We start from the raw sequence: 12,332 nt of genomic DNA, 5'->3' as shown, positions 1-12,332 counted from the left end.
AAGGTGGTAATGTGGTACGATGCGAAGCATAGTTATTATTATTATTTTCAAATAATTCATGACTGGAGTCAATTACTTCGTTTATACCACGGTACAGACATTGCTCTGGAGGTTATTTTAAGAAATTTGACAGATCAGGTGTGCATTTATCAAATAATAATGCATACCTGTGACACATTTCTCAACCAATCAAAATAAAGGATTCAGCCCTGTGGTAAAAATTGTGTTAATCGTTATTACTCATTATTTAAATGCATAATTACACTGTAACATGGAGCGTAAAAATATATAAACGCATTATAACCAGTATACATATTTTCAAGTTAAAATATAGAAAAATGTATTGGATACAAAAAACTGTGAGTTTCCGACAGTGGGAGCGCTCAAAACTATTGACATCCACAGCTGTCATGTCTTTATCTCTCTTCCTCCTCGCGGCGCGCGCCTGTGCGTTTGTTTCAAACGTTTCACAATAAAGACCCGTCAGCCAATCAAATCCGCGCACGCTCTGTCTATTTACTAAAGCTCTCTTCTCTCGGCCAATAAGATTTGAGTGGGCGTGTCCGAGCATGTAGCGCCTTGGTAGAAACCGAGCTGAGCATCAGAAGAGCGGTTACTTGAGAATGGCGACTGCTGCTTGCAGTACGCAGAGTACACTAAACCCATGCGCGGGCAAACTGCACAGAGAGCATCCGCGGAGGACTAAAGACTCTCGGAGGAGACAGGCTGCGCTATTATTCCTCACTAATATATCTCTGGACGGACGGCCTGTGCGGAACAATGCGGGCCCCGGTGATGCTGAACTCCGGTGCGCTGAAATCGGCGCGGTTGCAAGCGAACTGTCCGCTGCGGCGAGTAGCGACGGGACCTTTAACAACCTGTCAGTCCCCAGACTCGGACTGCTCAACGTCCCACCCATTCTGGTTTTGCCGTCGGATCCTGAGCTCTGTAAATCCGCGAGCACCGAGTTGTTATTGGACAGAGAGAGGGACTCGTCGTTCTCATCGCAGGGGAATCTGCTCACTCCCGGAGGTCTGCCGCACACTCCGCTAGGACCGCGGAAGTCACCGACGTTGCTGTCAGTGCAGAGCTGCGGCTCTTCGCTCGAGTCTCGACCGCGGTGAGTTTTTGCTCTGTCACTTAAGTTGTGAGATCTCATTTTTATGCATTTTGCTACTTTGCATAAACTTATGGCAGCCCATCTTAGTTGGTAGGTCATAGCGCTAGCAACGCAAAGGTCATGGGTTCAAATCTAAGATAACACACATGCTGATAAAAATGCATTGAATGCACTATAAGTTTCTTTTAAAGTGTGTCTCAAACTATAGATAACTACCTAGACAGCATATTTGGGCATCATAGAAGGCCACAGCTAAATGACAGCAATGTCACAGCATCCAGGTCAAAAACTCTAGTCTCTTTTCTCTTGCACACACTGTGCTCAGATCAGCATTTCTATCTTGTACGTTGTTTGTCTAAGTTTGCCTTTGCCATTTATCTGGTGATGGTTTCATAGTCGAGAAATACACTTAATGTGCAACTATTTGGGATTACTAATTTGCTTTTGTGACAAAGTATTGTTGTGATAACAGGACAATGTTTAAGCATAGTGAGAATTATAACAGGTCCGCCCCAACTTGCATTACGTGGGAGCAGCAGACAGTCTGTTAAGATGCTGATATGATGTTTTCATTAGACATAATAATGTTGCCAACCACATAATTCTCACTTAATCACCGTAATTATTTATAGGTATTCAGTAGGATATATTTTGTCCGATACTGATACTAAAATTTGTCTTCTGTTTGCTTATTTGAATTTTTGTAGATCATTATTCTGATCATATTTTAAATTAACTAAAAACACATTAAGGCAGTGGTTCTCAAACTGGCAGGCCCCTGAGATTGTGCCAGTTTTATGACATTTTGTAAAATACATACATTTATTATGATTTCTGTGTAATTAAACCTCAGAAAAATAAGGCTACTAACCAACAGCATTAAGTTTTGTTTAATTCAAAATTTTATGTTTTACAATGTTATATGTCATATGTTGTCTTTGGGTGGGCCACGAAGGGCACAAGTGGGGGCCGCATGCAAAAAAAGTTTGAGAACCACTGCATTAAGGTACACAAGCTAGTTTATTGCAGCACTGTCAAATAATTTTCATTGAACAAGGACTGGATCTGTAAAATAAATACAGTAAAACATACAAATATGACAACATGAAAACCTAAATAGTTTATGCTCTCAAATAAATTTATTGTTGACACAAAGGTAATTTTTGGCAAGTATATAATTATCTTACTCCAAGAAAAAGTTATGCAAATGATATTATGTATGGAAGCCGAGAGAGGACTTCATTTTTATTTTTGCTTGCTTGTTTTCTCGTGATCTCAGCATAACAGAGGTTGTTTTCCTGTGATCATGACTTAATTTTCTCATGATCTCGAAATAACAAATGTTGTTTTCTCGTTATTCTGACATAATCCAAATGTCATGTAATTTCCTGTCCGTAATATTTTGTGTATTTTGAAGTGGACTGGTGATGCATTATGATTAGGGTTTTCGCCGTTATCACACGTTTAGATAGACTTAATGAATAATAAAGTTGGACATTGATGTTCGTGAAGTTAGGGACCATCTCTAAAGTAATAATGTACACGTTTCTATCTTTAATAGTGTTTAATAGTTTATTTGAATAAATATCAAAAATCTAAAAAGTGTGCATTATAGCTGGCAAGTACATTAAACATCTATTATTTTTTTTACTTTTTACTTTTACTTAAGTAAAAAGTACTTTTGTACTTTTACTCAAGAAAGTAAAGTACACAATTTTTATATAATTAGGTAAATCAATTTTAATATGCAATATAAAAGGAATACACAGTATGATTCTATGCTTTAGAATATAGTGAAAATTTTTAAGTAAAGTACATTTTTCCCTAGACAAACACTCTGATAAAGCACAGATGCTTGGAAAATTTATTTAAAGTACTCAAGTAGTGTCCACCTCTGACTGTAAGTCATTCCATTTAAATGCTGTTAAAAGTAGAAACATGTATATTATGGAATAACTTTAGAAATTTACTGACTCCTCAATTATTGGCAATTCTGTTTCAGCTTGAGTGAATCTCCAAGTAAAATCTCATTTGTTCATCCCTGCTAATTCAGCAAAATATGCTTTTGTTGTCTACAAACAAAACAACACGTTCTATCGAGTACACGAAAGCTTTAATCACATCACAAGAATACAACTTTTGTTATGTCGAAATCAGGCGCAAAAACTTTTGTTATCTTGAGAAAATCAAGTCGAGATCGTGAGAAAACAGCTTCTGTAATTATGCCTTCACACATTAAATAATAATCACTTAAGTTTGTTATCGACTTTTCTCATGCTATAACCAAAACTCTGTTGGTTTTAATTTTACATTTACAGTTGGCTATAGTTATTTGGTAGACACTTTTATTCAAAGTTACGTACATTGCATTCAAGCTATACATTTTTTCTTTATTTCATGTGTGTTTACTGGAAATCGAAACCATAATAACTATATTAGCAGCTGGTACATTGGTGCATCTGTAATTATTTATAAGCAGAGTGACTAAAAATGAAGTGTAATATATAATGTAATCTATGGAATTGTGTCTGTCTATAGCAGACGTGTTTCACTTAATTGTTGTAATATTTAGTAGGGCAAAGCTATCTCTTGGATCAGTATGCAATTTGTTTGCTTTTTACATATACACCCCTATTTACATAAAAGAAGCATCTACAGGTATCCACTCTGGGTTTAACAGGTTCGAAACAAACACCTTGCCAATATCTTATCTACTTTGAAAACATACAGTATTCAGAATATGAAGAGTTTGGTTCCAAAATGAGATAACTCAGTTTTTAAAAAAAAATTAATCTTGTTTTTTGATTGAGCATTCCAATTAATATCAATCAAACTGCAGTTGGTAGTTTTGATTTAAGCCTTCATAACTAAAACAATACAGCTAAGTAGCACAGTAAAAGTAGGGCTGTCACAATAATCGTCTCATTGCGATTGTTTGACCTCATCACAATAATTTCAGATCACCCCAATTATTGCACATCTCTCTAAAAAACACAAGGGGGAGCTGCAGTGCTTGTATAAACGAGACAGTGTCAGATAGCGCTGCTTAACCCTCCTATTATGTTACAGAGATGTCAAAAAGCTAATTTACCATCTCCGAAAACTATGCTAATTGTATTTTTAAACCTACTTTTTTACTTTTCCTTGATACTTTCTAAATTGAAGTAACTTTTAGTCAGTTTGGATAAAAGTGTACCAAGTGTTATTTCATGAACAAACAAAAAAATTATGAGAATTAAATGTCAAAGCCATAAAACAGACAATCTTTATAAACGTCAAAGCCCTTAACAGGCAATTAATTGACATAATCGTCACAGTTTATTAGACAATTAACCGTCAGCCAAATTTCATAATCGTGACAGCCTTAATTAAAACACAATAATAACATAAAAATAAATACGTTTTGGCAATAAAATCTTAAAAACGGAGTTATCTTGTTTGGAACCAAACTCTTCATTCTCCAAGTACTGAATAAACTGCTATACAGCTTGTAGAAATAAAGCTGAAACGACAAACCACCATCAAAGATTTTATCAGTTTGCCCAGAAGTATGTTAAACGTGCTGTTTTCATTCTGACGCCACTCATAGACCACAGACTGAACAAACCCTTCACTGGAATTCAAATGAGTTAATAACCACATAAACTTTGCCTAAAAATGGCTATTTGCAAGATGTTTTCGCTGTAGACTGGTTCATCTGTCCACTACGAGGAAGTGAAAAGGTTTGTCCTCTTTCATACGCACAAGTAAGAGAACGATGTTGTGTTTAGCTTTATAATCTCTCTGGTTTGTTGTTGAGCAATAAGTGGTCTCTATTTGTTTGACTATACCCCTCCACCCCAATGCTTTCCCCCTTTTATTCTTCACAATGGGTGCGGCTGTGACAAGTAAATTCAAGCCAAGCTGACAGTCGCTGTAGACATTTGCTTTGCTTTATCAGTTGGAGCTTAAGGTCAGTGCTGAATATAAGGGTGGTGTTGCTTTTTCAGCAATGCTTGCTGCTTTATGCACAAAATACCTGCAGAGATTAAAGCTAAAGACATTCTGTTACATCTCAACCCTTCAAAGGGTCTCTGCATGCCTGAGGGAATGAGCTGTCTCCTCACTGGAGAATGAATTACGGCTAATGTTATGGGATACAAATGTTAAAAGAGTGCATTAAAAAATCCTGTATTATTACTTGTTTCAGTAATTTTATCTGACATGCATGTATATTTACTTCTCTTGCTTTGTATCAGTCTGTCAGGCAGTAGATTTGTGGACGCATAGTACAAATAGTAAAATGCAAATTCAGGTACGTTTTAATAACAGCCCTTCCTTGTCAGTTAACAATTGATCAAATTAGTCAAAACTTAACATCGGTGAGAAATGTTCAAAGCAAACATGGAAATACTGTCTAACAAGTCGGAGCTTGTTGACTGCCCTTGCCAAATTCTCAGTCGTGACTCGTGTGCAGTGCCTGAAAGTTTTTAGGCTTAAAGTTGTTTACAGTTTACAATAATTAGTAGCTAAAATTGTTGTGCTTTTAGGTGTGGTGCATCGATCGGTGTGTGGCGTTGAGCATACAGATCTTCAAAATGCTAACGCGGCCGAACTGGAAAATCTTTTTGCCAAAAGGAAATATTTATCGGCCGATGCGATAATATATATATTTTTCAAATATTGCCCGATATATCGGAAGTAAGGGTGTCACTCTTAAGTCACAACCTCGAACTTCCAATTAAAAAATGGAATTGTCGATGCTGCCACGCCCCCATGTCACATGTTGAATGCTGCGAGTCAACCTCCTCTAACTTAGCTAGCTACAGCCAGTTAAAAGATAGCATAGCAGATCCAAGAGACACCACGCGATATTATATTTCATAAAAGTCTAGTCTAAAAATGGCATAGCATTTTTTGCTTTCAAAAAAAATTTAAAAATCGAGAATCGAATCGAATCAAGGCCTTAGAATCGAAAATGTAATTAAATTGAGGATTTGGAGAATCGTGGCACCCCTAATCGGGAGTTAGGCTACGTCAAAGATTTGGTAAATTTCAGTCTCAGAAAATCATGTTTTTGAGAAATTCGAAATATAAAAACAAGCATATATCTAGCGGCAGCACAATTGAACCATAATTTGCATGTTCAAAGCAAACGTGAAAATACTGTCTTACAAGTCGGAGCTTGTTGACTGCCCTTGCCAAATTCTCAGTCGCGACTTGTGTGCAGTGTCTAAAAGTTTTAAACTTAAAGTTGTTTACAGTCTACAGTAATTAATAGCTAAAATTAGTGTGCTTTTTGGTGTCGTGCATCGATTAGTCTGTGGGGTTGAGCATACCGATCTTCATAAGAAAAACAAAATGTTAACGCAGCCGAACTGGAAAATGTTTTGGCCGAAAGGAAAGATTTATGGGCCGATGCCGATAATAATTTTTTTACCATATTGGCAGATATATTGGGAAGTAGCCCACGTCAAAGATTTGATTAATTTCAGAAAATCATGTTTTTGAGATATTCAAATTTAAAAATACTGCAGCACAATCGAACCATATCTGTCGCACCACATGAAAGCTAAGTCTCTCGATTTCAGTAATAAATGACACATTTATAGGAAAATATTGTAAAACAGGTTTATTTATATGATGTGCATGTCTAAAGAAAAACATTGAAATCAATTTTACCGATTGCGCTTTGAATACGCACTTCAGGTGCTGCGTATCATATTCAGACAAACAGGAATTTGTTGCGCACAAGCATCCAAAAACTTAAAGGACAGGTTCGGTGTTTTGCACTTGAAGCCCTGTTTTCAGATTGTTTGTGATGGGTTAGAGCGGTTTTGACTGAAGTTTCGACATGTGCGGCTGCCCCGAGAATTGTGTTTGTGTTTCGCCTCACACCTCTGCAGTGGGTTTGATGGTGCACTGGAGCAATCCTTCCTAAAATGACGTGAAACTCACCGAGTGGTCGGGGGTGTTCACTGATGTGCTCACACGGAAATCGCTGCAAAAGATGCTTTCCAACAGGTGTTTTAGCATTCGTTGTTAACTTGTGGACCTATTTTTCCAAACGCCTCACACCCGTATATTCTTCCGCTTAGAGCTTGAATAATAGACACTCCAACCCAGTTGGTGGCGATAATCCGCCTTTGCCAATTGGAAGAATAGAAACAAAGTTCCCGGCGCGGAGTAACACCGTACCTCACAGCACATCTAATACAAGTCAATGGAGTTGGCAAACCTGTTGGAATGCGTATTTTGCAGCAATTTTTGTGTGAGCATACCAGTGAACAACTCTGACCACTCGGTGAGTTTCACGTCTTTGGAAACGAAAGTTTAATGCATTTTAGAAAGGATTGTTCCAGTGCACCATTAAACCCATTGTAGAGGTGGGAGGTGAAACACAAACACCCGAAAATTCTCGGGGCAGCCGCATATGTCCAAATTTCAGTCAAAACCGTTCTATTTCATCATAAACAATCTGAAAACAGGGCTTTAAGTGTAAAATACCGAACTTGTCCTTTAATTTTTTTTCGACACGCAGCAGCTTTAAAATGTATTTATTATAGGGTGATTATTTTGTCAAAAGTTAAGCTGAAAAACAGATCAGCCTTTCTGGAATTTTGGAGAAGAAACGAAAATATCTGCACTGAAATTATACTGGGCTTAAGTCGCAATATTTATGCCTTATCCTGCACTGACCCGATTGTCGCTGGTGCGATTTATTATTATGATCTGTTTTCACTTTCTAATGAAAAAAGGTTACTAAAATGAATGCTATAAGAATTATCACGTGTTTTGTCTGCATAAAGTGAAAACAGAGACGATCAAAGTACATTTTTTAGCAAGCCAAGTTCAGGTATTTTGACATATAATAAAGTGTAGTGTCAATAAATCATTAAATTCAGTAATTTTCATGTTTTAAATAAAAGATTAAGTATGTTATATTGAAGACTTATTGAAGTAATGTACAGCAATAATCACAAATTACATATTTTTGTCATTTTTATGGTCATATTTGACGCCATAAATAAACTTTAGCCAGGGTTTCAAAGGTAGGGTCACATATATCAATTGTTTGGACTTATTTTTTCACAGAATTAAATGTTTTTGTTTGAGAATAAAGTACTGAAAAGGTACTGTTGAGTTGAAATTAATTTACAGCAGTGTTGTAGTCGAGTCACCAACTGTCGAGTCCGAGTCGAGTCTCGAGTCCCAGTGTTCGAGTCCGAGTCCAAGTCCGAGTCACCAAAGAAGAGTCCGAGTCGAGTCCAAGTCGAGTCACCATTACCAGAGTTCGAGTCCGAGTCGAGTCTCAAGTCCTGTATTCGAGTCTGAGAGTGCCTACATGTCTCCACTTTGGGACCTTCAAAAAACTGATAAAATGTATTAAAAAGGTTCTACATTAAACAAAAATGACACCACTGTCACGATTCCAAAGGGAGTTTATTTACTGATTTGACATACACTTTGGAACACACTTTGTAACTTTACGAAGCCATCAAAAGCATGTGTGTACTTCCATTGTTGTAAACTTGTGATTGAGAACTAGCGTAGAAAATTTACAAATTTAATTTGTAATCATGCTGCATTTTGTTTTTTGAGGAAATAAGAACAAACAACTGAGTTGGCATTGAAGTCTATTAAGAAAACATCCTGAAATTATTTTCTTAAAAAAACAATTTATTTTCCATAGTAGGAGTCATTTTTTGGACCCAACATCAAATAGGAAAATTCAACTGCAGTAGCCACCGTTCAACCTGAAGAGGGCAGCACTCAGACGTTTTTACACCATATATTGTAGTATTGAAACACTTTATATCCAAACGTACATCAAAATCAATGAACAGCACTAATAAACCATCATTCTTACAGATCAGTAACTAAATAAACTTGGATTAGGGTAGTTACTCTTTTTAAGTTATCAACAGACAAAAAATGCTGTAATCTGAACCAGACATACATTAACCCTAGCTTCTTCTGTTTGTTATATATGCATTAGTCAGTAATATTTTTTAAAAAAAGCTAACGTTAGGCAATGGAAAGCAAAGCATTTTGCTTACTTTTCTGTGTGCATCCGTGACAGGTGTCTGTTAAAGTTTGAGGTTGTCCCAGTCTTTTACCTACACACACAACATTTAGCGCTGCTCTTTCCAGCATTAGAAGCAAAATTCGCGTAGGCGAACTTCACGATCCGGGGCACGTCTTTCTGCATTTTACAAATGTGAACATTTAGCCCGCGAATCATGCATCATGCATTGCACAAGCGTAAAAGTGAGTGACGTCAGTGAGTGTGTTGTCAAGCAAAGAGAGCGAGAGGTAGCAGTGTCTGTGAAGGGAGATCGCGACCGGTCTTGGGCACGAAACAGGAAAAGTGTAACACCTTATATAATTTTTTATAACATATTTAGTCAAAAACAAAGTGATGAATGCTCAAGTCCGATTGTATATATCCTCGAGTCCGAGTCCAAGTACGAGACATCAATCCGCGAGTCCAAGTCGAGACACAAGTCCAGAGAATGGATTCTCGAGTCGGACTCGAGTCCAAAGAATAGTGACTCGAGTCGGACTCGAGTCCGAGTCCAGGACTCGAGTACTCCATCACTGATTTACAGAGACACTGGTGCCAGATAATGTGAGATCTAAGATCTAAAACACACAATGCACTAATTAATAATATATATATTCAGAATGAAAATCATTTACAATGTTGACCTTTAAATTGACTTCTTTATAGGAAATCAGTACTCAAAAGTGAAGAAGTAAACCTGTTATATGTATTGTTAGGGAAGTGAAATTGTTTGCCGACGGACCTTGGGTTTGTCTTCTGCTGGTATGTTAATAGCACCTGACCTGTGTCATAATCAGAATTTAAAATGACGGATGCTATTGCTAATAGTGTCATTATATCTGCATGTTTTACATCACGTGTGAAGCAGTAATTGCTAAAGCAGGCTGGCTTTGTGCTTTGGTTGATGCCGTTTTTGTTGCGTAACTGAGCTGCTCTAAACAGAGATGATTTCTGAGTAACCATGTTGAGTATTTTCTTTAGCGACATCAGCTATAAATTATAAAGTGGTTATTGAGAAGTGGTGTAGACTTGATCAGTCGTTTCAAATTGCATGCTAAAATAACAATTACACTAAATATTTCTATCCTACAATTACTGATATCGCATTTACAAAAAATTGAATAAAAAATATTTTTCAAGGTAGTTTCAGCTACTACGCATGCACACAGGTTGGCAAGCAACTCAGTACAGAGCCCCACCCCCAGAGAATCGTCAGTTTTTCTCAATTGCTGATTGGCTCTTTTAACTGGAAGGCGCGACTTTCGTCGGCAGACTGGCCATATTGAGCATTGGCTTGTCTAGTTTTATCCAGTATATTGATTTATACTTAGAGGTAATATATAGCCTTGGCCTCAAATCAATTTGTAGCTAGCTTAGTTCTGCTATGCAGCATGCTGCCTATGAGCACAGTGTGAACGCTGTAACCTTTGGCATCCCTGTTAACAAGTTACAGCGTTCACACTGCGCATAAGCAACGTGATGCTAGCAGGAGGTTGATGAAACACAGCTGCCTGCATGTAAAGATTCGATGCCAAAGTATGTTTTGAATATTAGATTAGATTCAACTTTATTGTCATTCGGAAGAGTTCACTGACAATTCAATTCAGTTAGCATCTAACCAAAAGTGCAAATAACAATATTATATAAATTTATACCACGGGTCTGTTGAATGCTGCATTCTGATTGGCTGAGAAATGTTCTATGGGTGTTGATTATTTTTCTGTAAACCGCACACCTATCTTTTCAAATGTCTTAAAAATAGACACCAGAGCAATGTTTGTGGTAACCGTGGTATAAGCGGAATAATTGACTCCGGTCCTTTGAATTATTTGAAAATAATGCACACCTGCGGTGTAACGGCACTCCGCTTCGCGTCGTGCCGCATTACCACCTTGGTGTGCATTATTTTCTTATAATTCAATGGCCCGTCGTCAATTATTCCTTACATATAGTATGTATTGTACATACAATAGACTATTGTAAGAGAAGCAAAGATCAGCTCAATGCAAATAACTATGGATAGTGCAGTTAACTCTTTCCTCGCATCTTTTATTCTGTAAAGATAAAGACTTGTTAATATTTAAAATTTATTTAACTTTGAACAACCTCTTGCCATTAAATAACATAAATTTAAATATACGGTAAATTACCGGCAACCCAGCCGCAATAACATTGTAATTTCTACAGATTTTTTTTACAGCGCAATAAATGTCCAATGGCCATTGTAATGCAAGTGGCAATGTAGGTAGTTATGTTCAAGTTACGTTCTGTTAGTAAGAAAGTCCAGTTGCAGAGGGAGGGGCTGATGTCGAAACAGGAAGGTTGGAGATGAGCTTTTATGGAATTACAGTATTGAAGACAGAACTAAAATCAATATATAGCCTTCTGACATATGTGTTGTTTCCGTCCAAGTGTGTAAGGGCAGAATAAAGGGCTGAGGCAAATGTCATCCTCGGTTGACCGTTTAGGTTTGTAGGCGAACTGATAAGTGTTGGGTGAAGATGTGTTTTTTAAGACATAGCTAGCAAAAGCTAAATAAATATGCCATCGTACGCAAACTGTGTTGTAACCTGTGAGCCCACTGACTGAGGTCTGACATTTCACCCACGCATCTTCTAAGCCACTTCCTTTCTGGTTTGTAATACAGTGAATTCAGTCTTTGCTTCAGCTCTGATAATCCAGCCTAGTCTGAATCTTTCATCCATTGGACGATGGAAAACATGGAATTGGGCCATATGCTCGCTCTGTACGGTAATACTGTGCTTGTCCAGTCAGGCAGGATTACTGCAGGGTATTTATTGAGAGCTTTGTGACATCACTGTGGCCTGACTCCAGCCATTTCCTCATTGAGCCAGGAACATCATTGATCCTCTGGTATGAGAGACAGATATCTACTGGACCTGAGATTATGAGATTTATGTTTTATAAAGAGTACTAGTGCTGTGTGAGGAGAGGGAGATTTGAAAGACCCCATTAAATGGGTTACTGAGCATGGCTTTCTTTTTTTTGTTGATGTATTTCCTATTTAAACAGGACATTTGAATAGACAGATTCAAGCCTTTTTAAAATTGACTGATTTTGTCATAGCCAATCAATCGTGATTTGCAACTTGGTAGTTAGTAGCAGGTGGTATTTAAGGGGACATATCATGAAAAGTGCTATAAA

At 37.4% G+C, this 12,332-nt stretch overlaps 1 protein-coding gene across 1 annotated transcript in view; it reads left to right on the top strand.

Moving 5' to 3' along the window:
* Positions 1-563: 563 nt before the first annotated feature.
* Positions 564-12,332, top strand: part of cables2b (Cdk5 and Abl enzyme substrate 2b) — a 31,520-nt gene continuing 19,751 nt past the window's right edge. The window contains exon 1 of the mRNA XM_055188809.2: positions 564-1,120. Within this exon, the coding sequence (XP_055044784.1) occupies positions 624-1,120 (497 nt within the window). The 5' untranslated portion in view covers positions 564-623. The remainder of the gene's footprint in view (positions 1,121-12,332) is intronic.

Source organism: Misgurnus anguillicaudatus, chromosome 13 (genome assembly GCF_027580225.2).
Source record: "Misgurnus anguillicaudatus chromosome 13, ASM2758022v2, whole genome shotgun sequence".
NCBI classification, from domain to species: Eukaryota; Metazoa; Chordata; class Actinopteri; order Cypriniformes; family Cobitidae; genus Misgurnus; species Misgurnus anguillicaudatus.
Note: the sequence above shows the minus strand (reverse complement) of the source record. Positions and strands in the feature narration are given on the sequence as shown.